General features: G+C 39.5%; 2 protein-coding genes and 1 long non-coding RNA gene across 12 annotated transcripts in view; 2 read left to right on the top strand and 1 right to left on the bottom strand.

Moving 5' to 3' along the window:
* Nucleotides 1-15,877, top strand: part of stxbp5b (syntaxin binding protein 5b (tomosyn)) — a 28,468-nt gene extending 12,591 nt beyond the window's left edge. Inside the window, exons 7-30 of one of the 8 annotated variants that reach the window (XM_026151707.2) lie at nt 221-304; nt 699-822; nt 1,073-1,151; nt 1,692-1,846; nt 1,939-2,011; nt 2,299-2,446; nt 2,543-2,610; nt 2,741-2,781; nt 3,413-3,633; nt 3,780-3,964; nt 4,196-4,321; nt 4,569-4,717; nt 5,485-5,568; nt 6,005-6,067; nt 6,148-6,204; nt 6,297-6,344; nt 8,515-8,565; nt 8,830-8,958; nt 9,787-10,026; nt 10,508-10,865; nt 10,989-11,154; nt 11,756-11,867; nt 12,238-12,458; nt 12,561-15,877. In XM_026151707.2, coding sequence (XP_026007492.1) covers nt 221-304; nt 699-822; nt 1,073-1,151; nt 1,692-1,846; nt 1,939-2,011; nt 2,299-2,446; nt 2,543-2,610; nt 2,741-2,781; nt 3,413-3,633; nt 3,780-3,964; nt 4,196-4,321; nt 4,569-4,717; nt 5,485-5,568; nt 6,005-6,067; nt 6,148-6,204; nt 6,297-6,344; nt 8,515-8,565; nt 8,830-8,958; nt 9,787-10,026; nt 10,508-10,865; nt 10,989-11,154; nt 11,756-11,867; nt 12,238-12,458; nt 12,561-12,602 — 3,024 coding nt within the window. In that variant the 3' untranslated portion in view covers nt 12,603-15,877. The remainder of the gene's footprint in view (nt 1-220; nt 305-698; nt 823-1,072; nt 1,152-1,691; nt 1,847-1,938; nt 2,012-2,298; nt 2,447-2,542; nt 2,611-2,740; nt 2,782-3,412; nt 3,634-3,779; nt 3,965-4,195; nt 4,322-4,568; nt 4,718-5,484; nt 5,569-6,004; nt 6,068-6,147; nt 6,205-6,296; nt 6,345-8,514; nt 8,566-8,829; nt 8,959-9,786; nt 10,027-10,507; nt 10,866-10,988; nt 11,155-11,755; nt 11,868-12,237; nt 12,459-12,560) is intronic. The other 7 variants (XM_026151709.2, XM_026151708.2, XM_080293984.1 and 4 more) reach the window with 7 other exon arrangements.
* On the bottom strand, nt 3,745-9,863 carry LOC145422517 (uncharacterized). The gene is made up of 2 exons (XR_013903830.1): nt 9,726-9,863; nt 3,745-4,999 (listed from the first exon to the last, which is right to left on the bottom strand). It is a non-coding gene; the product is annotated as an uncharacterized LOC145422517 (long non-coding RNA).
* Nucleotides 15,878-16,820: 943 nt separating the features above from the next.
* sash1b (SAM and SH3 domain containing 1b) overlaps nt 16,821-26,444 on the top strand; it is a 56,881-nt gene continuing 47,257 nt past the window's right edge. For 2 of the 3 annotated variants that reach the window (XM_080293985.1, XM_080293987.1), the window contains exons 1-2: nt 16,821-17,077; nt 17,799-18,288. In XM_080293985.1, the coding sequence (XP_080150111.1) occupies nt 17,806-18,288 (483 nt within the window). In that variant the 5' untranslated portion in view covers nt 16,821-17,077; nt 17,799-17,805. The remainder of the gene's footprint in view (nt 17,078-17,798; nt 18,289-26,444) is intronic. The other variant, XM_026152353.2, reaches the window with a different exon arrangement.

Here is a 26,444-nt window from a genome sequence, read left to right as displayed (position 1 = left end):
CATAGTAAGTGAAAACTTAGTTGCTTCTTACAGTGTGTAAATGTCAGAATATTGCATCTTATGCCATCTTAAGCAATGTCATAAAAGTCTACTAGGGAATGTAAAATAAATAACTGTCATACATTCATAAAGTGAATTCATTATGAACCAGTTTTGTGCAGAATGTAGTTTAACAGCAGTCAGCTGAGCCTTACTTGCTTTGCTTCTCTTGTTATTTCAGCTTCTGATTGGATTTGAGTCTGGGATAGTAGTGCTGTGGGATTTGAAGTGCAAAAAAGCTGACTACCGCTACAATTATGATGAGGTAAGGCATTGTTTTCCTTTGTTCCAGTTCTTGTGAGGAAACTAGTTTGTCTGGTGTTCCTCACTGTTGTCTGAGAAACATGTTTGGTCTTGTTGGGTTTCTTTGTAAATCAGTTAACACATGAAGTTTTATAATGACACATGAAATGGACGTTTAGGTTTCTTTCATTTTAAGAGAATGGAAAACAGCTCAAAATAACATTATCATGTATTTTGCTAGTTACTCATGAATTTTTGAAGGGACCCAAACTATCCGTGGACAAGTATCACCTTTGTTGAGACAAACCCTGATTTCCCCAATGATGTAGAGTTACTTTGCTATTCTGAACTGTCAAACATATGTTACTTGTACATTATGTATCACACTCTGTTAAACGGCTACCGTGGTTTCTCAGGCAATCCACTCAGTCGCCTGGCACCATGAGGGCAAACAGTTTGTTTGCAGCCACTCCGATGGCACTTTGACCACGTGGAATGTACGAACCCCAGCCAAGCCCGCACAGATCATCACACCACATGGTAGGAGCTGTTGTATACACACACTTGTATTGTTTATATTCACAGAGGCATGATTAATGGAAAAACTATATAGGCCTTTAAATAAAGTGTAGTCCCGCCAGTCTTTGACATGTGTAACAGATGGATGCCGACATGTCCATATGTTCACATATGCACCATATGTACTGTATTCCTGCAATGTAAAATATAATGAGTTTTTGTTTCGGGGATTTGTTTTGTTTTGTTTTTTTGGCATCTTGAAATCCAATAGGAAAGCAGCCTAAGGATGGAAAAAAGCCAGAACCATGCAAGCCTATCCTGAAAGTGGAATACAAAACAACAAGGGCTGGGTGAGTGTGATGGTAGTTCCCACCCATCCTGTGTCTTAACGGACGCTAGTTTGAAACCATATCCTGTACTCAAAATGTCCTTTCCTGTTATTCTGAATATGTAACAGGTTAGTCTTCTTGACAGCGTCCTTATGCTGATGAAAAAGCCCTGTCTAATAAGTAATTAGACAAGGCAACAGTCTCATGATACTTGTTAAATATAATGATTTTTGACACAGCTGGCAGCATCTGAAGAGATGCTCTTATGTCAAAGCCATTAACTAAATGGCCAACATTTCATTGAAAGTGATCTAATACATTTTTCTCAGGCGTTTGAGGACGGGGATTAATATAGTTTTAATAATGATTAAAAAGTAGGCTCCTCCCAGCACAGGTTCTATCAAAATCGGGCCAAAAAGTCCCCAGAGAAAGCACCACAGTAAAATTTGGTGTCCCTCTTTACCCATTTACCGCTGAGTACACCTGGTAATTTTTCATCTGCCACAACTAATTCAATTTTATTGAAGAAGCTATTAAAATATGTGTGTTTGTTAAACCCAGGGACCCATTCATGGTGCTGTCTGGAGGTCTGTCTTACGATACAGTGGGGAGGAGAGCCTGTCTTACTGTGATGCACGGAAAGAGCACTGCTGTTCTGGAGATGGACTACCCGATTGTGGATTTCCTAACGCTGTGTGAAACTCCATATCCAAATGGTGAGCTGTGACACTAGTCAGAACAGCATATGCAGTTACCAACTGAAACGATGCCATTATCCATGTAAATTTTCTGCCGATTTGTTTTCTAGACTTTCAGGAGCCTTATGCTGTGGTGGTCCTTCTTGAGAAAGATTTAGTTGTAATAGACCTCGGACAGATTGGGTAAATATTCAACTTTCTAGCTGTGGTTGTATTAATAATTATATTGCATCAAAAAACATGGATATTTTACATTGTGCATCTAGATTCTACACCAAATGGCCACATTGCCCACTCTAAAGTGTAATAAACTTTATTAAAATTTCAAACTTTGGTGAATACATTACACAAAATCTAGCATCTTTTGTTAACATTTATTATCGCAGCTATAAGTTTGACATACAGATCAGAACATGTAGCATAATGCTGTATAATATTTAGTGTAAACATGTGACTGATTATCGTGACAGGTATCCCATATTTGAAAACCCTTATCCTCTGACTATCCACGAGTCACCGGTGACCTGCTGTGAGTATTTTGCTGACTGTCCTGCTGAACTTATTCCTGCACTTTACTCTGTCGGCTGTCGGCAAAAGAGGCAAGGTTACAGTAAGAAGGTAAATGACTCAGTTGTGTTGTCTGTGTGAATTTTACATGAGCATTTGACTTCACCGCAGACAGAAGCTTCATTTTTGTTTATTTGTTTTTAACAGGAATGGCCCATTAGTGGGGGAAACTGGGGCCAAGGCACACAGAGTTACCCTGAGATTATAATCACAGGGTCTGTATTGATTGAATAAAGTAATAATATAATGAGTCGTGCTTACTTATTTTAAGATGTGCACAGGTCTTGTTCAGTAATAAATGTTTAATTGTTTTGTTTTTATTCTGTCTATCCCCTGCTATAATAGACATGCTGATGGGTCAATCAAATTCTGGGATGCTTCTGCACGTGAGTATTTTGTTGTTAAGAGCAGTATATTACTTACTACAAAAAGTTCATCCTTGCATGTCTTTATCTTTAATTTTCCTTCCAAGGAGATGTATTCATGCACTAAATTAAAAACTTTAAAAATCAAGTGGTCCTATTGGTTGATGGTTCCCATTGGTTATATGGTTACTGTTACTACGACATACTGAAGTGTGCACATATTTTAAGACTTTTTATGGCCATAGTTACGACTGACCCTGTAGTTATAATGCTACTGAACCCAGACACTTCTATTTGGTGTTGAACTACATTATTTTGTCCTAGAAATTACTGTTTGCAATTCTCATTAGTTTGTGCAATATAACACACCAATGACAAGAAAACTTATCACTTTCTTTCTGTACTTCACACATTACAATAACCTGTGAATTCTGATGGATTTCGAGCCGGATGAGCTGCTACGTCACTGATGTTCTGGGTTTCTTTGTTCACAAACTAATTCCCATCTCTAATTCTAGTTGCTTGGATTTTGAACGTAGTGCTCCTTGAAAGAACAATATTAATCACCACCACCTCGATTCCTGTTGTAACCTGTGCTATCGAGAGTGCACTGATCGCAGTGAATCATCATGTCCTTATTTTCCTTCCACAGTAATGCTTCAAGTGCTGTACAAGCTGAAGACTGCCAAGGTGTTTGAGAGGGCTCGTGGAAAGGAGGAGAAGCCAAACACAGATATAGTAGATGAGGACCCATTTGCCATCCAGACCTTGTCCTGGTGTCCCGAGAGCCGGATGCTGTGCGTGGCTGGAGTATCTGCTCATGTTATTGTCTATAGGTTCAGCAAACAAGAAATTACCACTGAAGTTGTTCAGGTAAATTGCTTGGGGCATAATAAATGGACAGAGTGAATGGGTAAATTATTCCTAAGGTCAGGATGGATAGATAATAGGATAATAGTCGATAAACATTTACAAGAACAAGCCTTTTTTTTTTTTTTGTCTTTTTATTTCTTGTTTAGCTCTTGGAGGTGCGAATGCAGTGTGAGTTTAGCGAAGTGGACTCTCCTGACCCAGGAGGAGAGCAGACCCCCACCCTGCCAACCCCGGGAGCTTCCTCCAGCCCTCAGGAGAGTGAGCTTCCCACTCAGCCATCAACAGGGAGCAACTCCTCTGATGGCCCCCGAGACAATATACCATGTCTACAGTATGGAATTTCTTTAATTTTGCCTTGGCTTCTGTTTTTGTGAAGCAGGCTGTCACAGAAGAGATGAAAAACACAAGAAAAAAAGAATCCTCTTAATAAAATGCTTTTAAAGTAATAATAATAGTAATAGCAATAAAAATGATGATCCAGAGTGTAGCTTGCCCATAGATGATAATTTATTCCAGTGTAAACTGCAGCCTGCTGTCGTATCCTGCTGTGTGTTTGATGCAGGGTGCGGAGCTCCCCACTGAAGCAGTCTCCGGGCAACCAGGTGGAACTGGTGATCCAGCTGGTGTGGGTGAGTGGGGAGCCACCTCAGCAGATCACCAGCCTGGCAATCAATTCTTCCTATGGCCTGTAAGTCTCTTATGTTCAATACAGCTGATGCTTTTGACATGAGGTCACATCACTTTGGGCTCTCACTAGTCTTCATAGCTCGGTATCCTTTTTTGTGCTCAATTTGTGTGGGTAAAGAAATCGTAATTATATCCTGTCTCAAAGCACACTGTAACCAAGCATTTTCAACCAAGTGCAAAAGTAAATAAAGCCTGCCTAAATCATAATTTGGAGTTCCACTGCATTCTTTGACCTTTCTGTCTTTCAGTGTGGTGTTTGGAAACAGTAACGGTCTGGCTGTGGTGGACTACCTCCAGAAAACCCTGCTTTTCAATATGGGCACATCAGAGCTGTACAGCCCATCTGACCCCTATCAGAGGCAGCCTCGCTCCCCACGTAAAGCAAAGCCTTCCGGAGGTGAGCTGCACTCAACCAATTAAACACTCTTTCTGTTGATTTCTCTCTGTGTTCTGCTGAACTTGTCACCCTGGATAACATTTATCTCACTGAAATACAGTAAATAATTTGCTACGCTCCTTGTATTCCTTTATTTTTTGCTGAACACTTTTGGAGGCTGTTGGAGGTGGGTTAGGGAGGCAGAGCTGACACTTGGCAGCTGCCCTGACTTCGCACTGTGAGCACCGCCCCCTGCAGTAGCTCCTCTCCCTCAACAGGGGGCATCGCTGGCGGATTCTCCATCTGTTCAGTTGGAAGGAGCAAAGACAGTGGAGCATGCATGTTAGAATGGATGCTGTAGCTGAGCAGAGCCGCTCTGCTGTAATAGCACTGCCTTTTGATTCTGTTTACTGACAAAACAATACATAAACCTTGTTTACTTGTTTCAGCCTTGCTGTTTCTGTCATGTCTTCTATTGTGTTTTTCTCTCTTTGCCTAATCATCCTGTCAGTCACTGTTTGTCTTCATTCTTTTTAGTCTCAGTCGCTTGATGCTAGATGCAGGACTCTTATCTGCATTTTGTTTGGTTGCCTTTTAAAAGCAGTCTTTAATTTATGCAAATTGCAAGAACACTATTGGAAACATATACTGTTTTAACAGTGAATCAAATAGAAATTCAGCAGCAAGCAGCTGAGACTTCACATTTTCTTCTGTTTTGCAGTTAGATTTTCAGGCATTTTTCTGTCTCTCTGTTTTTACTGTTGATCTCTCTCTGTGATTTGGTAAAGACATTCCAACTGTGACGTCTTGCATGTCCAGACTTTCTTTCTTGTATTCTGAGTCTATGAAAAAACTACGCTCATCTCACTTCAGTAAGTCCTGTTGTGTCAGATTTTTTTCTCTCCCCTACCCACAGTGTCATTGTTCTCCTCTAAGCCTTTTCTTTTATCACATAGAGATACATTCTCTGGTTTTATTATAGCACCCCAAATCTCCAAAGCTCAGTACAGACTTTTCTTTGACATTTCCAGTGAGGATGGAGTCAAATTTCAGACTTGAGAGAGAGAGTATCTTTAAAGTATACACCTATGATTTGACTACTAGACAGCCAATACTGATGCATTTAGTGAGCTCACTTGTGGTAGATTTGTAAACTGAAGCAGAGCTTACTTGCTAAATTGAATGATTACCTCGTTGTATGATTGCCTTTGTAATACTTGAGCTGTTATTGTTACTACATGTGCAATAGGAATTAACTGCAGCGTAATCCTGTCTGACTCTTAATTACAATTTCTGTGGCTCCTGCAGCGACTTGTGATTCCAACGATGGGTCCAATGCCTCAGAGGACCGCTGCAGATCACCTACTTCAGGTAAGTCTTGGCGTGAACTACCGACTGTATCATTTTCTTTTGAAATTCGTCTTTCATATCGGCTGCCATTTGTCATGTAGGCTCTACCTCACCCTGCAATTCAGATGATGACAAAAAGCAGAATTTCATAGAGAAGGGTATTGTATTTTCAAGTGTATGACCCTTTAAAAGTTAATATTTAGACAGTGACTAAAGTTCTCTGACTTGTATTTTTGAACCTTATTTCCAGTGAAGTTGAAAAGCAGGCGCTTTTCCAAGACGGTTGCCAATGACTTTGGTACTGTATCTTTCAGATGTATTCTTTGTGATTACTCACTCTTTCTCTCTGAATGACGGCGTTCTAACCACACTGTGCCTTAATCCTACGCAAGCCTGTGCATACTGTGCCAGTTAAAGGAATAATTGCATTAAAGAAATCGGTTTTCACTAATCACATAATGTAGGGGTTTTGTAGAAAATGAATCAGGGAGGTTGATCAAGTGCATGACAGGATGACTCTTCAATTTCAGGTGCAGATTTTCTATGCAGATTTTTACCAAAATACTGTAGACTGCTGTTACACAACTTAGAATATAGTATGGAAAAATGAAATTTTACTTGAGGATTATTTTTTGTGTGTGTTTTGTTTTTCTTGTTTTATTTTTTGAAACTAAAACAAAAGCATAGAAAATCTGCTTCTCGCCTCAGTCTCTACAGCACTAACATCAAAATGATTTCTCTTGGACTGTAGATACTTGCTCTGTGTGTTTGATTCCAGGGCTTCAGTTCAGTGTTAACTGTTTGGCTGTCCACTGATTCTTTTTATTTTTTTCCCCTCCTCCTCTCTCTCCACCTACTCTCTTTGCATAACTATGTTCACTGAATTGTAATTACCTTATTTCTCAACTGCCTCTTGCTTTGTTTGACATTACAGGCTCTATCGGTTGTCTGTGATGCTTCTCTACCTCATTTGTATTCTCATGGTTTCTCTCAGGGTGGTCACTGACTGCAACAGACAACTTTTAGGAATTTGTACAGAAAAGAAACTGGCAACAACCAAAAGCACCACCTTAAAATCAGCTTTTATTATGATGAATTGTAATGTTATTTCCAAAAGAGTTTAGCGTCTTATTACAAGTAGTCATTTACAAGATATACACCAGTGAGCTATAACATTAAAACTACCTCCATAATACTCTGTAGGTCTGCCTCGTTGTTTGACCCTTTGAGACGTGGGCTCTACGACACCTCCAGAGGTGTCCTGTGGTATCAGGCAGGACGACCTTAGCAGCAGATCCTTTAAGCTCTTTACCTCGATGGGGCTTGCACGCATTTGACTTCTTTTATTTCTACCACTTCCCACAGATGTTCACTTCAAGTGAGGTCTGGGAAGTTTGGAGGGCAAAATCAACAACTTTTCATATTCCTGGAAAAAATCATTTTTTTGGGGGTGGGGGTGCAATTCGGCATTGTTCTTCTTAAAAGAGCCAACTACTATTACAGTGAAGTGCTGTATGTGGACTGTAACCATGCTTAGGTTGGTTATGTGTCAAAGTAGCATCTTCATGAATGCCATAGCAACCTCAAAGCAGAACGTTACCCAGACCGTCCCACTGCTTCCACTGGCTTGCCGTCATGCATCCTGCTGTAATTTCTGACACATGTAAACAATGCAGACGCCCCGTTTCCATGATGTAAAAACATGGTTCTTTAGACACCTTTCTCTATTGGTCTGTGTTCCAGTTATGATACACATGCGCTCACTGTAGGTTTTTTCAGCTTCTAACAGGGATCAGCATACATCTCTGCAGCTGTCCAACCTCAAACTATGCAAACAATCCATTTATATCAAACAGTACTGTTTGATAGTACTATTTGATACTGTACTATCAAACAGTGCTGAAGTTTTCAGAAATTTGTTACATTAGCCCTTCTAGTGCAATTGGAGCTAGACCCTTCCCCAGTTGTCCCTTCTCGGGCCACTTTTGGCAGGAAGTAACCTCTACCTTCCAGGAACATTTATCACATAATGATCCATGTGAGAGGACTTTGGTCCATGCACTGCTCTTTTTTCTTTTTTACATTTTTCTCCTTTTAGCCCATCAGGTTCGTTTGAACCTAGCGCTAAATAGTCCCACCTGTTTATAGGTGCCATTCTAACAAAATAATCAGTATTACTCAATTCACTTGCCAAAGTTCTTAATGTTGTAGCTGATTGGTGTATGCACTGTGACCTCAACAGTTGTCTTACAGTTGGTATCACCATGTTTAAAAATCGTACTCAAAATTGTGTTCTATTCAGTGATTGCACACTGATGTGCACATTGAAAACAAGGCCACAAAATGGTAAAAATCATACTTATTGAATCGTTTGTTGTAATTCACAATCAAAGAAGTTTAAAAAAAATCTCAATCCTTTTAGGCATTATTGTTTCACCGTAAAACAGAGGTATTTGTTTCTGTTACAGCTAAGATGTCACGGAAAATTAGCTCGTCTAGTGAGCAAAAGACTGACCTGGGTAAGCCAAAACTAATAACTTACATTTTTCTAAGAACCTTTGTATTTTCTTACAGGTGTTCATCTTGTTATTTGAATCTTCTGCTTTGTATTAGGTTCTAGCTTTTAAGTAGGTCTGCAAAACTACTTCTTACTGTCCAGCAACATGTTGTTCTGAATGTCATGTTCCTGATGTCTTGGGGGTGTGTTTGTTTGTTTGTTTGTTTGTTTGTTTTTGTTTTTTTTACTGCAAGTTCAGACAAACACTCTCTTTTTAAACTCAAAGAAAAGGGTGGGTTCCAACGAAGGCGCATTCAGACATGTAAGAAGCAGTTGTGTTGTGTGAAAAGAACGGCAACAGCCAGGATGAACCTGAAGGAGGACCTCTGTAGAACTAAGTCAGACCCCATTTTCTGTGAGTGGACCAGCCTTGGTCTGACTTGGGCTGCAGTGGGATAACTGGTACTAACTCACTCCACTACTATGGCTCTTACTCTGCAGATTTGGCAGATAACACTAATCCTCTCACAGTGAGCGTTTCCTTCTTTTTGAGGAAGTTCCAGTGGCATGACTGCACTCGGTGTTAAAAATCTTGCTTTTCCTGTTTACAGTTTTTTCTTGTGAAGATCACACGTGATGGCCGATGTTTTAAGCCTTTCCCCCATGTTAAAAGGCCTTTTGTTTATGTTGGTGTCCCTCATTAGCTTTTTAAAGGGGGTTAAAACTTGTTCTTAAGTTGCCATCAGCACAAAAATAATGCATGAATAATTCTTACTTCTAAAACACCTGTTTTTTTTTTTTTTTGCTTTTTTTTGTGATCCTATAATAGGACATTCATTTTTATTTCTTTAAATAAACAACATTAAGTTTTCAGAATCAATTCCGGAAATCCACATTTGGAAAAAAGTAAACTGCCTCCTTGAATGTAAACTGAAAGAGCATCACAATGTCAAAAGCTTTTTTTTTTTCTTTTTTTTTCTTTCTTTTGTTGGACTTTGGGTTTATTTATCATGTTACTGTGGGTGTTTTTTCTTTTCCGCTGCATTTCCATTTCTATAAAGTACATAAATACGATGGAAGGCATTCTCTGCTAAACCTCTGACATCAGAATATATGTTTCTAACCAGGGTTTTGTTTTTCTCTGAGAACTAAAATGCTAAAGTGGAGAGTTTAACTACTAACCCCTTTCACTTTTACATGCGTTGTTTCCTCATTTCCTTTTGTTTGTCCTCCTGCTGTCCAGATGCCAGGGATAACTCATTCACCCGCTCACGCAGTTCAAGTGTAGCCAGCATAGACCGAGAATCTCGAGAGGCCATCTCCTCCTTTCACTTCTGTGAGAGTTTTCCAAGGAAGACAGACAGCCTGGTCAGCCCCTGTCTGCTGGTGGGGACCACCCACGGCTCGGTGATGATGGTGGCCCTCAGCCTGCCACCAAGTGGAGACCAGAGGTTACAGCAGCCAGTTGGCATTGCGTCTTGCGGTAAAAAAATACAAAAAACAAACTTAAAATAAAATTTGCATGAGGATACATAGTGACCTTTGTTGACAAGCATTAGAATATCAAGCATTAGAACTAGGATCAAGCAGCCTTCATTGCTGAAAAGGAGCGAGGGGGAAGCAAATGTTGATCAAGGTGTGGAAATGTGTGTGCAAGGAGTTGACAAGAATATAGACTAAAGCTACACAGATGGTTTCCAATATCATTTGGTGCTACAATAGTCACATGCTATCCACATGATGGGTATATCTTGTGGTTTATTTACTGAAGCCAAAGGGTAAACAGACCTGACCTTAACGTTTTGGTTTTAGGATTAGTTTAGTTATGAAAACAAAGCTTAAAGCTAAAATTGCACAAGTTTCAGAAGACAATTAAGAACTTAACATGCCACTTATAGCTGACCTTGAATTATGCTGTGACCAATTATTTTTTTATTTTAAGCTGAAAATATCTAATTTCTTAGGCACCCTGGTCAAGCTCAAAGGAGGCATTTTAACTATGGCCCTGCTGGATGCAACTGGAACTCTGCTGCCCCCTTTCTTTGAGCAGTGGTATGACCCAAATGCTTCAGATGAAGAAAAAGAGAAGAGTCGGAAGCGCAGGCCAGCCTCTCCTCCCTCGTCACAGGAGAGCCAGGATACTCACTTTGCCATACTGTGTTCGGAGAAACAGGCCAAGGTGGTGGCCCTGCCCTCCCAAACCCGCATCTACAAACACAGCATCACAGAGACCTCCTTCGTGCTGAGGGCTGATGTTGTGCAGATGGCCGGGGCTAACTGCATCGCCTGTTTCTGTGCTAATGGGCATATAATGACTCTGAGGTATCATCATTACTAGCGTCTGCTGTTATTTATATTTTGAAATCTCTGATCAAGCAGAGATACCAAGTGAGGAAAACATAAATAGATGTTAGCAACTTGGTGTGGTGTTTTGCGTGATTACAGTTTACCCAGTCTACGGCCTCTTCTGGATGTCAACTACCTGCCGCTCACAGACATGCGAATAGCAAGAACATTCTGCTTCTCCAACCTGGGTCAGGCTTTGTACCTCACCTCCCCTACTGAGATCCAGAGGATCACCTACAGCCAGGAGACGTGTGACAACTTGCAGGTCAGATAAATGATCAGATCACCATCAGCTCCATGCCAGTAGCTTTGCAGAGAGAAAAATGCATAAATGCCTCAGAGCCCAAGAAAACTCCCCAGCAGTAAAACTGTTTCTTTAAATTTGGAGTTTAATTTTGTCCAACATAGCAGACATTTCTTATTTGTAAGCATTTCAGAAATAACAAGGAGTTTGGCAGCGATTTCTGCCAAACATAGCAACACAGACTTGCTGTGTTTACTTTACATAAATCTTCTCACATGGGCTCAGTCTAAACCAGGAAAAGTAACTGGTGTGATGTTGGCACACATGCTTATGTAGGCCAGCTGTTTGAATCAGGTCTGCGGTCATTTTAACGTTAGACAACAGTATAATTCCTCATAGTTATCTTTATAGAAAATTACAGGTCAGTAGAAAGGTGAAGTGCTTGTCTGCTTACAGATAATTCAGTAGATGATCTGAAGGTGCGGGTTAATTTCCTTTTTCATTTTTCTCTTTCAGGGAGATACAGGCCTTAATCGGGTTGATTTAAAAAGTCTGGCTGAGTCTGCATATCTTCAGAGACAATATATTGAAATACATGTACTGATGTTTCTGTCTTTCACAGGAGATGCTCAGTGAGTTATTTACTCCAGTGGAGACACCAGAGGCTCCAAACAGAGGTTTCTTCAAAGGCCTTTTTGGGGGAGGAGCTCAGTCTCTGGACAGGGAGGACCTCTGTGAGTACAGAGTGCCTTCTAGTATTGCATAAAGAGTTCTCAAAACCTCAGAGTGCAATTAAATATATGTTTGCATTTGAATACTTAATGCAGTCGTGTTTTAAATGTGTAGTTTTCAGTCATCGGGCTTCTGAATTACTCTAGCTGTTTCATATATTATTGTATTGTTATTACATATATATCTATATATAAGTATTTCACAGTTTAAACTTTATTTAGCTATCACGTCAAATATGTAAAACAATTTGAACCTTTTTAGGGCTTTTATTCCACTGTCTTTGGTAAAATGATTGGTGACCTTTCATTTAGGGGAAAAATGAAAAAAGACTTGTAAACAAACCATCTGCATATCTATTTTTGTCTCTGCTAGTTGGAGAAACAGCTGCAGGTAAGGCATCTCGTAGCCTGGCGCAGCACATCCCTGGCCCAGGCAACATGGAAGGCATGAAGGGGGCCGCATCGGGAGTTGTGGGAGAACTTGCCCGTGCCAGAATAGCTCTGGATGAGAGAGGGCAGAAGCTGGGCGAGCTGGAGGAGAGAACAGCAGCCATGATGGCCAGCGCAGAGTCCTTTTCCAAACATGCGCATGATGTACGTGAACGGCATCTGTTTGAACGCTTGTATAATTTTTTTTCTTTTTCAGGTTATCACATTAATCCTGATTCACATTTTTCCCCACTTTACTTCCTTCAGATGATGCTGAAATACAAAGATAAAAAGTGGTACCAGCTCTGATGGCAGCGTGTGGAGCATCGGACTCTGTAATTTCACACACCAGTATCTCTGAGGAGCTGCAGGTCCCTCTACTTCTCTTCTCTATTTCTCTCCACGGGGGAGTTATGCGCAAAAGAATTGTGCTTTTTTTCCCGTTTTCTTTTTCCCTCAGCGTAATATTATCCCTCTGCATTACCTCAGTCACCCGAGGACCTCTGCAGCACAGACACTGTCCAGTGCAATGCAATGAGGATGGAAAGAGGAAAGAAATGGAAGAAGAGAAGCTCTTAGGAGACTCTCATTCCATTTTCACCTGAGAGTGATGACGTTCATTTAACATCAGTCCACACAGTAGGAGAAGAGGGGACCTTTCATATATCCATCAGGCATATATAAAAAGATATAAAGTGCTGTTCTTTTAGCCTGACTGCATTTGGTCATTCTCTGCCCTTTATGGTGTCTGCTAAACACAGTGGACTTAAATGAGGAGGAAAGTCTGATGACCCCTTGTCCTTCAATTCTAATCAACTCGATGAACGTGCAAGTTTCTGTAGTAATGATTAAATCACTGAAGGACTTGTTTGTTTTTCTGTCTAAATTATTTTTGGAGTTTGTCTTTTTGCATCTGTAAGTATGGCTTATCCTTCCTTTTTTTTAATATATTGTTTTTGTCTAGAAAGGGCCTTTGAAGTGGTTAAAAGAGTAAATAAATGGGCAGGGAGATTCTGAATCTATTGCCTCTCACCAAATAAGGGCTGGTAGTACACTAGTTCATCACCGACCATACCTTTTTACAGCTTTTACCAAGCAAATGGGTTTTGGGTGAGAAAGACGAATGGTGAATTTATGGAATCACTCTGTTTTATTTTTAAATGTAATTATTTATGGGGAGCGAATAATAGTTGGGGATTAAATGAAGCTGGGCATTAAGTTTTATTTTGTTTCTTCTGTCTATTAAATGCGAAAAAGAAAGTGCTGAAAATGTTTACCCCAATGACGAGTTTACATTGACCTATAATAAAAATGAATTGATAAGAGTGGATACACTGGAAAATCCATGAAGAGCTTATTTTCTTCAGGCTTTCAAGGGGCTATAGCAAAGTCATGTATGAGAAGGATGATGTGTTGATGGGCAAGGCTAAGATTGCCCTTAATATAATTACATATATATATATATTTTGGTTACAAATTTAAGTTTTACCTGTCTTAAAGATGTATCTATATATGATCATTCAAATTTTTATTGGCATACATTTGTAGCTGAATTTTTTTTTCTTTCTTTTTTTCAGTCTTGTTTCTCAATGTGTAGGAAAAAAAGCATGTGTCTCTTACAGCACAATGGAAGTGATAACGCTGTGTTTGTATCTGTAGCTGCCAGTAGAAATGACCAAGCACACATACGTGTTCCACGCAGTGCCGTTGGTCATCTCTCTCTGAACCATTAACTTAAACTGTTTCTGCCTTTGCCTCATGACGCATATATGCTAACCTCTACCTACGTGTATATCTGTGTCTTTGTAAACATACATATATTCAGGAATATGTGTATGGGCGCCAATGTCTATATAACAATATATTGACCTATGTATTACAATAGGTCTTTTGAGGTTTTTGTTTTTGCTTGACAGTGTTTTTCAATGTGATTAACCGGAATCCTATTGTAATTAGATTAGATTTCTTTTTCATGAGGTGTGAGGATATGCTGCTAGTTGTGTCAATATAGGAGCATTATCTGTCGGGCTTTTATTTTGAAAAGAGGGGACAAGACTTTGTCAGTTCAGTTTGCTGCCAAATGTTGTATATAGCGCAACAGCTGGACACAAATCTGACAGTGCGGGTTCAGGTAATGTGACATACCGTATGCTTGCGGCCATGTTTTTTTTTTTCTGACACCAAAGAGTTTCTTAATTTCACAAAGTTGTCTTGATTCATTTTTCCCCAGGCGTTAAGAGTCAGTCAGGATAGTTTGATGACACTCTTAAGAAATCTTCTGTGTGTAAGGGGGCGGGGTTTAGGGAGGCGATTGGCTTTGCTTCGTCTTATGGGCATGAAACCTTCATTACTGCCCCAAACTGCTGGACACGTATAAAGTAAACCCGAGGAGTTTCATTCCAAAATGGGATATCCAGCAATGGAAATGGAAATTGACTGAATACTTGATCCTAGAAACTGCTAGGAGGTTTGAAACCTCCTCTTTATTTCTGTGTATTATATCACTGAAATAAAGAAAACGTACCTAGAAAACATTGGATGAGCAGTTGCAATATGGAGATATGGCATTTTCGAATAAAACCCTTCACTTTTAGATGGCTGATTTTAAATCTACTGTATACTATTGAGATAAACCCATTTGGAAGAGCAGTTGTGTGGGTTTTGCACTATTTTTTTGTACTTCAAATGATTTTGTTAGTATGATTTTTAAAGTGTTGATTCCTCTGTCCCATTTTCTTATGTTTCAAAGGACCAAAACATGACAGAACCTATGCTTATTTATGTCATTTGCCAATTATGCTGATTTCTTCACTCTCAGATTTGTTTTCCATGTCAACATTAATGTCCAAGCTATGGCTGTGCATAAATATCCATCATCCAGACATGACAATGAACGTTTTCTGGTATATATATTTAACATGCTCATCTCAGATTTAAGCTTTTCTCCTGCAGAACGAACCATCCTCCTTTGAGTGGGCCGCTGAGTCCTTTTACAAAGTGTGGCCTCAACTTTAAAGTGCTTCAGTTTGCAACATATGTCCTAAATGGTCTCTTATTGCACATTGAAGGATGCATGATATTAAGTGTTTACAAACTTGAAACAACCATGTATTATCCCCTCTTAGAGATTGTCTGTTCTAGCATTTGTATTAACCACCATGCTGAACAAAACTGAAGTTCTCTTCACACATCCGGAGTGCGTCCCATTTTCATTTGATCATGCCAATTGTACACATGCGAGAGATTATATTTATTTTTTATTGGTACATCTGTTAATGTTGCTGTTTGCTTCATGAAAACTCTTGCTCTCCCTGCGCTGTAAAAATGCATTGAAGTTGGAAGCTAGGCTCACAGCACCGTGCAGGAGAGCTCGAGGTTTTCTCACTCGCCATACTTCCATCTGTCTGTCTTCTGGGATGAATATCTGTGGAGTTGCAGTATTTTCTCATAGTAGGCAATTTTTGTACAGTTTTATTAAAATAAATTTCACATGGATGTCTGACTTTATCTGCTGCCACAATTTAGACTGTAGATACAGTATATATAGATATTATTGTGCAATGGAAAATAAATGTAAAACCAACCGTAATGAGTTATGTGTTTTCCATTTTATTTTATTTTTATATATATATATTTTTTAATACCTGAATCTTTTGGCCTCCGCAGGTCAGAGTTCAGTGGCTGTTCTGGATCATTATGTCTTGCTCAAAGACTTTTGGGGCAGCTCTGACACTGACCTGATCGTTTTAATGGACAGCTTTAGAATACGCATGTTTAAGCGTGTGAGTTAAATCTGCCAGATTTAGACATTCAGGCAAATTTCCATCTGCACTTTCAACTTTCAGAGAAGAGTCTAATTTTTCACATTTTTGCACTTGCTCTTCCACTGTGAAAGACCTCTGGAAAGTCTTTGTTTACTTACTCTCATTTAGTATTAATCAACATTTTTTTGTTTTGGAAAGTTTATACATAGCAGGGTAGAGAATTTGTATAAATAATTTATGTAATAGATATTTATAGGTACTCGTGGTGTTTTAATCATATTGGTATACTAAATGCCTATAAAAGTATACTATTATGAGTGCCAGTGATCCACTTAGTTTGAAGACTTCCTGCTAATGCTAAACAACAAAAAAACAAAGAAAAGAATTTTTCCCTATCAAAAAGTTTTTCTTTGTTTGTTTGTTTTTGTTTTTTGAATGACACAACCAAGCATCCATACAGATACAGCAGCTGCTTTGTGTAATGTTTTGGTCAAGGGTCAGACCAACATAGCATCCGGGCACTGTCCATGATATAGATTAAGCCGATTTTTTTTTTGGTTTTTTTGGGGGGTGTTATCTAGTGGGTTTCTCCACTGATTTTTTTTTTCTCGCACGCAGTCTGTTTCAAACACTTTTAATATGTGTAAGTTTTAGTGATTTTTTTGAAAATTTGTTGTTGACTTTAGTATGTTTTTATTTTACTTATTAAAAGTTAAATTCAAAATTAAAATGATTAAATTAAAGGATGGAAATAAACACTTTTGGTAGTATTTTTTTATTGTAATGTTTTTGTGTGTGGATTTTATTTTATTTTATTTTATTTTATTTTCAGCGACCGTTCCTACATTTCCCAGCAGCCCCTGCAGGTGGCGCCGCCGCTCTAAGAACTCCCGTCGTCCAGCGGGATAGAAACTACAGCGGTGAGTAAAGATCAGGAGCAGCAGCATCCTCACTGTCTGACGAACCGGCGGATGGAGCGGAGGGACGGCAAACTTGAAAACGGTAAAAGCCGGGGACAAAGTAAGCCGCAACACGTGTTCTCTGAATAGCCATAGACGATTTCTGTGATTTATTTTGTAGCATTTGTATTTCAGGTTTTATATATTGCTGTGTTTGAAACGAGATCCTTTTAAGTCTGTGCTTCGGATGAATGTTTTTGATGGACCTCCGCGTGTTGCTCAGTTGCCGCCGCGATGAATGAAACAAAGACGATGGACGCACACTGACCAACACCAACTATTTGACGTCGATCGTTGTACTTTAATTTTAAAATCTAATAGAAACACAGCGGACTCACTTAGAGAGTTTTCCCCCCGCTAACGTTAACTTTACGCTTCCCTTGACTGCTCAGACTAGCTAAACAGCCTTGCATTTAGAAGTCTCGCTGACTGCATCCAAAGGGGAAATTGTTATGTGAAACCCTTGGCCCTTTCCCAAACTTTTAGCGACGTGACAGCAACAGAGTCTGAACCGGAAAACTTGGGAAGTGCAGGTGTCTCAGCGTGGGTGGGTGAGGTCAAAGGGCAGCTGACAGTACCCTGCTGTCTCCTGATATGCGTCTGCTTTGCTGTCTAATGCTCTATCCACAAGCAATACCTGTGTTTGCTTTGGAGAAGTGAACTGAAGACTGTGTAAAGTTTTACGGCCCGCAGTGCTGGATTGCCACCGCACAGGCCCAGCGCAACAGCACCAGTGTGAATGGAGATGATGATGTGCACTTAAATTTTTTCTCTATTTCCAGTCTTAAGATGAGCCAGGGGCCAAATCTCGTCCTCCAGTGGCTGTCTAAGCTACACCTGACCCACTATGTGGAGTCATTCTTTGACAATGGGTATGATGACTTGGAAGTTTGTAAGCAGATTGGAGAACCAGACCTGGATGCTATCGGGGTCCGCATTCAGTATCACAGACACAGGCTGCTCACAGCAGTGCAAGCGTTAAAAGAGGAGGACAAAAGGAAAGCACCTGGGTACTATTTCACCTTAGAGCCTCTGGATGCTTCTGCCTGCCACCACATCTCATACTCAGACAGACTGGGTGACTTGGAGACGCCGAGGTGTCACGCACAGACTGCAGGAGTGCACCAGGCCTCCTGTCCTGGGAACCATAACCCGAGGTTCACAGACTGTAATGACTTTGTGACTTATCCCAAACTGAAGCTCAAAGTACTCATACGGGATAAACTTGCAAAAGATGGCATTAACCTGGGACAAGCACCTTACACCCACAAGGTAGGATATTTTGACTTCATCTCTTGCAGTTAAGTTGATAAGAAATGCTGGGTCTTTAAGAGCTGTCTCATTGGATTTAATATGCTTACTTTACTGCGAATGTGATGAAGAGTGTGACAAATTTCTTTGATAGTGCTGACGTCAAGTGATTCTTCTTTGAGGATGTGTTGGAGTCTCTGGCAAAGGTTCACTGAGGTTCATTGTAGTGTTAGTTTACTCAAAACATTTCCATATTAGTGTTAAACTTAACTGGAATGAATCTAATTGAATTGACTGATTGGGTACTTGGTGAAACAGTAGTAAGACTTACAATGCCTTCTGATCCTCAGTGTACATCTTTTAAATTAAGTTAAGGTGATTTTATGTGGAAAAAATCCTAATTGTGTTCTCTTTTTCTGGATTTACTGTTCCGTAAGCAGCCTAAATGTGCCTAGATCGCTATTTCACGTATCTCGCAGAATGCCATGTCAGAAAATGTTGAGTTCAAGTGTTTAGAAGACATTATCCCACTCTGCCATAATCCTTTGCTGTAGCACCCTTCACACATCCAAACTGGGGCATTGAATCCACACTGGAATTGAATTTGAGCACATAAAATGAAAAATGTGGTATTTTATAATAAAAGATTTGCTGCAGCTCCAGCTGTTTGGCTCTGTAGCCATGGATTCCTGCTTAGAATACACCACAACACCTGCAGCTGTTTTAAATCTCCAAGAATTACTATACTGGCGAACAGTGAGTTGTTTTTAAGGTAGATGAACAAACAAAATACAAAAAAAACCAAATAATGTTACAGTGATGCTACTAGACTGTATGTAAGGCAAAAGAGGCTGTGACATCCAGAATGAAATGGTACATGATGGTATGTTTTTCCATCACGCTGACCCATTTGATCATTAGTCTTTTCTTTGATAACATTAAAACAGATTGAATAACGGCCGCATTTTCTTGAAGGGAGGCAGAAACCTTTCCAAGCATTTGAATTTTCACCCATTCCTGCAAATAATGAAATTTGGTGACTACACGATTTTTACATTTAGGACAGTGTGGTGGGGTTTCTGTTCTGTACTTATTATAGCTATATGGAGAAATGTGTATACATCATGCAAAATATTATAGTGTAATTCTTTTTTTTAAATGTTACAAATAAAATTTCTCAATGGTTAAGTCTCATCCCATCATCAATGACTATTACTATTAGCCAGTTTCAACATCTCAAAATACAATTTGGATACAAAGTGTTTTTGTTGCTGATACTTTACACAGAAAAAATCTAAGAGATGTGAGTAATTTGGGATTTCTAGCAAATTCTTATACACAAGTCTTCTGATCTATAAATATTTGTAGAAGTTATATATTGCAATTTTAAACTATAATAATATTTTAAATATTTTAAATTTCCCCTTCTCCAAGCGGTTGATGATTCTAACAATACTCACTCTTTGCCAGAAAATAACATTTGCTCAGTTTCACTTGTTAAGCAACAATCGCAAGAAAAACAATGAACAAGAGTTAAAAAGCTTCCGACCTCTGTGGACAGTGGATCAGTCTGCCGTGATGACTGACTGACAGCATTTCATTTTATTTCGAGGGATTTTTTTCCCATCCTGACAAACTGCTCTTTGTGTTGACTGCAGGGGCTGTTAGTTAATGTAATTGCAGAGGATAGCTGTTCTGCTCTGGCATTAACCAAATCCATTCAGTCCATAATACACTCAGCGAGCGGTCCAAGGCCGGCCAGATGAAAAGCTCAGCGATACGTTTGGCTTATTTTCAACAGCCTGTCTCCGAGAGGAAGGTGTGACTGATGGATTTGGGATTTGATTATAGTGAAGAAAACTGATGTTTACCGTTGATTAAATGGTAAACAGTCTGTATTGTAACAGAGTGTCAGAGTGAATCCTTGCTAGAAGCACTGATGCACACTGTCCCGGCATATTTTTACACTTTCAGTCCTAAGGCACAGTTGTTTTTCACAGCAGTGGTGCTTAGGCAAGAGAGTACTCGTGTTGATTATTTGTCTTTCCAAAGCTGATACAAGTTTAAAATGCTGCTCATCAACAATGAATGAATGTGTTCTGAGGGGGTAGTGAGCCAGATGCAGCTTTCCAGTTAGATTGAGCTCATATTTGGTCAGGATCGCAGTCCTTGTATTTGTGCTTCTTTGTATCAAGTGAGCCTTATGCAGTGTTTGGTGCTTTGTTATTTGCTTTATTATTGAAACTCTAATTAGGAAAGTTTTCTTTACCCATCTGCGTTGCAATTACCCATTAAAAGTTGTACTCTGCTTTTGGAGCCAGCACACGGCTCTCTCGCCAATGTCGCAGTGCCAGGCACTGCAGGACACCCCCTGAGGTCCTGTTTCCATGCCATGATGGGTCAGAGATTTACACATTATAGGGAAGGTGGTTTTACTGTTGTGGCCAATTCCTGAACGTTAAGCTGTGGTTCTCTTGCCATCCACTGTGTGTTTAACATTTTGAATGTTCTGTCATCCTGGTGCATTTCACTAGGAAGTCGGTCAAACTTTTTGGCTCATTAAATTTGGCCCATTGGATCCGTCTCGGTACTTGCACTGCAAAGACATGCACGATTATTTCATTCACTTATAATGTGAACGATGACTCTACTTCATTCGAAGCTCATTAGTAAAGAAAACTTGAAAGTAAAACAATCAGGTAAAATTGATTGTTATGGAAACTGATTTCGGAGCAGTTTGGCCTTTCAGCTTCATCAGATGGAGTCCATTAAATGCTTGCAGGATACAGGTATGTAGGCCAGTACGGCCCATTTTCTCACCAGGAATAGCATACAGCAGCTTAAGGGTAAACCCATCTCCTCCACCAGTTCTCCTCAGCTTAAATTTTGGACCATTTAGAACTATAATATTGTATACGCCCATTTAGAGATCAGTTCAATGTTTGTATTGTATTTTCCAGGCTTTATTAACCACAAGACAGGGATGTTTTAAAACCTAGGTTTGGGCTGTGTAGTGTACCATATATTACTTTATGCTTACATGATATTTTAGTAAAGCCTCTTCACACCATATCATTTTTTGTTCTTCTATTTTTAAAAAAACTTGGTCTCCCATTTGCTTTGTTTGATTTTTAACAGTACAGTATGTCCTCAGGCCCTATTCTGTCTGGTATTCATGAACCACAGCAGTTTGCATCTGTAACCACATAATGCCTTCTGCCCTCAGTCTCTAGCTCAATCAATTCCCACTGAGCAATGTGCTTTTCTGCCGATTCTATACGCACGACTTGTTCACACAGACCCAAAGGGCCTGTTGCTGACTTTGAGAGGGGGAAAAATAGTAAAGCTGATTAAGCTGTAAATGATCTAAGTGCTGGTGACACAACAAGCCATTTTCTAAAAATGTAACATGGAAAAAAAGCTTGATATATTTGCTCATGAAATTGCAGCTGCTGGAAATGGGAATCTGTGCTGCATAGATATAGTCTGAAACAGAAGTTTTGTTTCAGACAAGATGATAGAGGGGCTTTTTTTTTTTTTTTTAAAGATATGCACCAGATTATTCATCATTTGTCAGTAAGGCATACATCACATTTCATCAAGCCCAATCCCTCTTTGGAAAAGCTCCCTTTATAGCTGTCTTAACAATGGGCCTCAACTCCCCAGAAGGCCTCGCTGCAGTGCCTCACTTGAAAACTGTCCTGGAGAAGAAATCTTTATAAGATTTTTTTTTTTTTTTTTTCTGTGTTGCTTCTCCAGAGGATCAGAGGACAAACAAAACCAGCAGGCCCCTTTTGACAGAAGAAAAGACAGTTTGAATAGAGCCTGGCAAAATACAAGATCTACAGCAGCTGACAGCTGTCTCTGCCTTTGTCACAATAAAGTGGAGATTGAATAAAATGGCTTTTGTTGAACAAAGTTGGTTTTAAAACACCAGCACGGAGTTTAAAGCGAGCACAAGTGTAACAGTATGCTGGCCACCTGCACATGGACTGGTGACTTTAGTTTTTGTTCAGTTTCCTTCAGTGCTTCCCTTGAGTCGCCTTAAAAATAGTTCAATCTCCTCTGATGGCACGGTGATGCAGTGGTTAGCACCTATTAGCACCTTACTGGGCGAAAGTCCCAGGTTTCAGTTCTGGAGTCTGCTGGGACTTTACTGTGTTCGATGTTAAGTGTTTTCCTCTGAAGGTCCAAAGACATGTTGAATTAAATAGTATTTCTTCCAGTGTGAATTGCTGTGTTTGAGTTAGATAACGTGGGATGGGGTCTACCTATCCCAAGACTAACACAAACTACAAATCACACATAATTTCCTTAGGGATTAATAAAGTATTCTGATTCTGATTTATAGCTGTAGTGTATTAATTGTTAGACTTTAAGTCTAAATTTAAAGAAGTGACCTAAAGAGTCTTGCAGTTCATCCTGTGCTTTTATTGTCATTTTTGTGCCAGTAGATGGGCGCTACAAGGGAAAAGCAAAGAGACTTACTTCATTTTAATCAATCAAGAATATTATTGTTACTGTGAGCGGATATTTCAGCTTTGTTGAATTCAACCGATTAAGCTTTTGCTGAATGTGGGGTATAGGCAAAGTTGGTCTCGCTCTTCCATCACCCAGATTTTGGAATTATGTGCCGAGTGACTTTTAATCTCTGCAGGTGTTATGGCGCAGGAAAGGAAACTTTGTTTTCCCTCCAAAGGAAAATCGCCATGGTTGTAATTTTTATTTTTTGTATTTTGAGTTTATAAAACTTCTTTTAAATAAGGTAATCTGGACCAGAAGTCCAGACCCATCATGGTTGTGTAAAAGTCCTGACTCAAAGACCTATGTTGAGCAAGGAAAAACCCTGACATGCATAAATGGTTTGGTCATGCTGCAGTGTGATGCAGTTTTATCATGTCCTCTCTCCATTATCTTTCTCTTCCTGGTCGCCCTGTAGTGTACTGTAGGGAAGACCTACTATTGACTTTACTCATGTTATGTCAGTATAGATTAGCTCAAACCGCTGGGCATTTGCAGCAATGTGCCTGGAGTATTACCCTTATGGTGCCGAGGGCTAGTTGGGGGCAGGGTGATTGAATAGCATTGTACAGATCATTCAAAACCTAAACATGTCATGCTTATAGTTTGGGATTAAGTAAATTCTTGTCCGGCTGGCTGATCATCTCACTACTTCATTGTATAATGACAGCTGTCAGTACACCAGCACATATTCAATATTATGTGACTACTGAGAAATATAACTGATCCATGCTGCTAGCACAGATACTGTTCTATGTACAATGTAAAGCAGATGCACTGACCTGTATAAGTTTAATGTTGTCCAGGGTCACATGTTCTGTATATATACATCCATCTATCCCATTAAATCTTCTCTTTAATGGCCCTCTGCCTTCATGTTGCATTCAAGTAGGAATTATTCAGTAGAGCATCTGGAGGAGCTTTGCCCAGTGGAAGCAACAAAAATGCATAACACACTTAGTTTATGCAACACCGTGCTTATTTTGGATTTGACTCAAGAAGAGGCTGCTGTATTTTGTTTTCTATGAGTGAGTATTTTTTTGAGCAGTTGTTCTGTGTACAAATTTCTCTTAAGCAACCTCACTTATTTAAATGCTCCACAAAGCTCCTCCTTTTTTATTCTTTAGTGCTTTGGCTTGTGTTTCACAAGGCTAAATAGGTCTTTTAAACTATGAGGTGCTCTCAGAATTTAAATTGCTGTGTTAGCAAGAACCTCTCTTTTCTTTGTGCCAGGCACATGTAAGAGGAAGCTGAAGTAAAGGAGGAAGTTTTATTTAAGTTTGTATCAAAGCAAGCACCAAGTCCAACACTGAACTGCTTTGATCAGGAGTTGCTTCATTTGTTTTGGATGTTTTGAATTGTTTGAATTCAAAAACTGAGTTCTAATTACTTTTTTTGTGCATGGCTTCTCTTAACAGAATAAGCACTGGCATAGTGTGAAACCTATAACCTACACCACATAAAGTATGCAGTTAGAGTAGTAGAGCAGTTGCACTCTTTATTTCTATATTAAAAATTTAGCTTTCATTTTGCTGAGTGTTTGCAGACTTTTGAGAATAAAGATTAGCCACCATATCCCATTAAGACCCATCAAACATACAGGCATCAATTGACTTGACAAATTAACAGCTTTACTTCGGATCCAGTATAGATTTAATGGTGTTCTATCAACGTAGTACAAGCCAATCAGTCTACTGGGCAGAAATTCGAGTCAATCTTTTTAGACAAAAAGTAGAACTGTTAAGTTAGCGAAGGCTCCAGCCACACAGGCCAGTTGGCAAGTGGTTGCGGGAGGTTCCTTGCTGTTGCTAGGTTAAATTGGTCCTAGGAGGTATACGATGCTGCGCTAAAAGCCTCCTTGCTGGTAGTCGAAGCCACAGCCGCATGTAGTTTATATGGGACACCAACTCGTCAGCAAACACTTGAAAACCGCTCACCAAGTGATAGTGAAAGTGACACAAACTGGAAGCATCCACCCTTAAAGTAGAAGTTGAACCATTTGAAGCTAAATCATTGTGTCCAAAGAAAAGCCACAGCTTTCTAAAGTTGTTCATCATAGTGATGATGTTGAGTTATAATATCATTTCCTCTGAGACACTCATTGCTGATTACTAAACAGCCCCACCCCCACCTGAACTGCAGTGCACTACTGGTGGAAACATGATTAGTGCTATATTTCTTCTAAAATTTAGGTCATATATGGAAGCAGCTTATTATTTGTTTACGTGCTGAAACTCTGTATATTAGTGCTAATTCCACACGGCACATATTAATAATGTGAGTTACTTCACTGCATTAAGGGCAAGCATTATAAAGAGCATTGGTACATTTTGCATGGCTTTTCATAGGAAGGTAGTGAATGAATGGCACCATTTCTTCACTTAAGCCTCTGAACTTGTATTAAAGGTTTTCATCTTTGGTGCAGAGCTGCCTTTTAATGTAGTGCACATCTGTTGGGGACTTGAATTTTCATTATCTCTTCCACTATCCTGTCCCACATTATCCTCACAGAAAGCATGGCAATGGAAGGTGAACACATTTAAGAGGGATCTGATCAGTAGTTTGAAATCTGAGAAGTCTCAGTTTTATCTTGTGTTTCAAACAGAAGTTCCCCACAGCTCATTTAAAATCAAAAGCATAAAAATGAAAAAAGATTAAACACAATAACACCGACAAATCTTCCCATGTTTGGCAGCTAATTTTAGAATTGAATTCATGCTTCTTTTGCAGATCAGGGATTCAGTTCCATTCAGTTTTGCAAAAAAATGTGCTTTGTTGTGTATCTGACGGACAAACACCAAACCAGTTCCACATCATGGAAGTTGCACCATTTTTACAAACCAATTCTGGTTCCTCAACAATCGGCCATGTGCGTATGAAAACAAAGGCACTGCGCATGCGCGTTTTACTCCCATTCTATCGCGATATTTCATTTTCCTATCGTTGCCTAACATTATACCGGTATTACCGTGAACGGTATAATATGGCCCAGCCCTAGTTGGACCTTGAAGTTCAGTGCCAGCAGTGGCCCACAGCTCATTTAAGTTTGAGACCCCTGCCCTATAGTAATATGGATAAACACCTCACCAATCAAACGACCCCATTTGAGAAAACACTTGGCTACAGTGGGAAGGAAAAACCCCCTTTTAACAGGAAGAAACCTCCTCCAAAACCTAGAAAATAACTGTTGCGCTCCTTGATTTGTCAAAACAAAAAAGATGTGTTACATACTTGAATGTGGTGGAGAAAACGAGGGAAAATGTATATTTTAAAACAAGTAATAGTTGCATTAACTTTCCACTTGTTGACTTTAATATTTTAAACATGAAGGTCCCTTTTTATTAGTGGTGTCAGTGGGACTGCAGTGGCAAATTAAACACTGCAAGCAACAAAACTGAATTAAACATTTGTAATCTTTAGTGAGACTGAGTTTCTTTCTAATCATGCTGCTGTATCTGTACTGTAGATATGCCAAATATGGTTAGAAGGGGATCTGTGTGCTATTTAGGCTTCTGTGGCCCACAGTAAATCTCAAGCTTCCAATTCATCCAGTGCTTTGACCTATTAGTAACTTAACCTCAAGGTATGAGGTATGTTCTCCCAGTGAGAAAAGCAGAAAAGCTGCACAAAAGATGTTCCTGCAAAACTGTTAAACC

Source organism: Astatotilapia calliptera, chromosome 19, assembly GCF_964374335.1.
Source record: "Astatotilapia calliptera chromosome 19, fAstCal68.1, whole genome shotgun sequence".
NCBI classification, from domain to species: domain Eukaryota; kingdom Metazoa; phylum Chordata; class Actinopteri; order Cichliformes; family Cichlidae; genus Astatotilapia; species Astatotilapia calliptera.
Note: the sequence above shows the minus strand (reverse complement) of the source record. Positions and strands in the feature narration are given on the sequence as shown.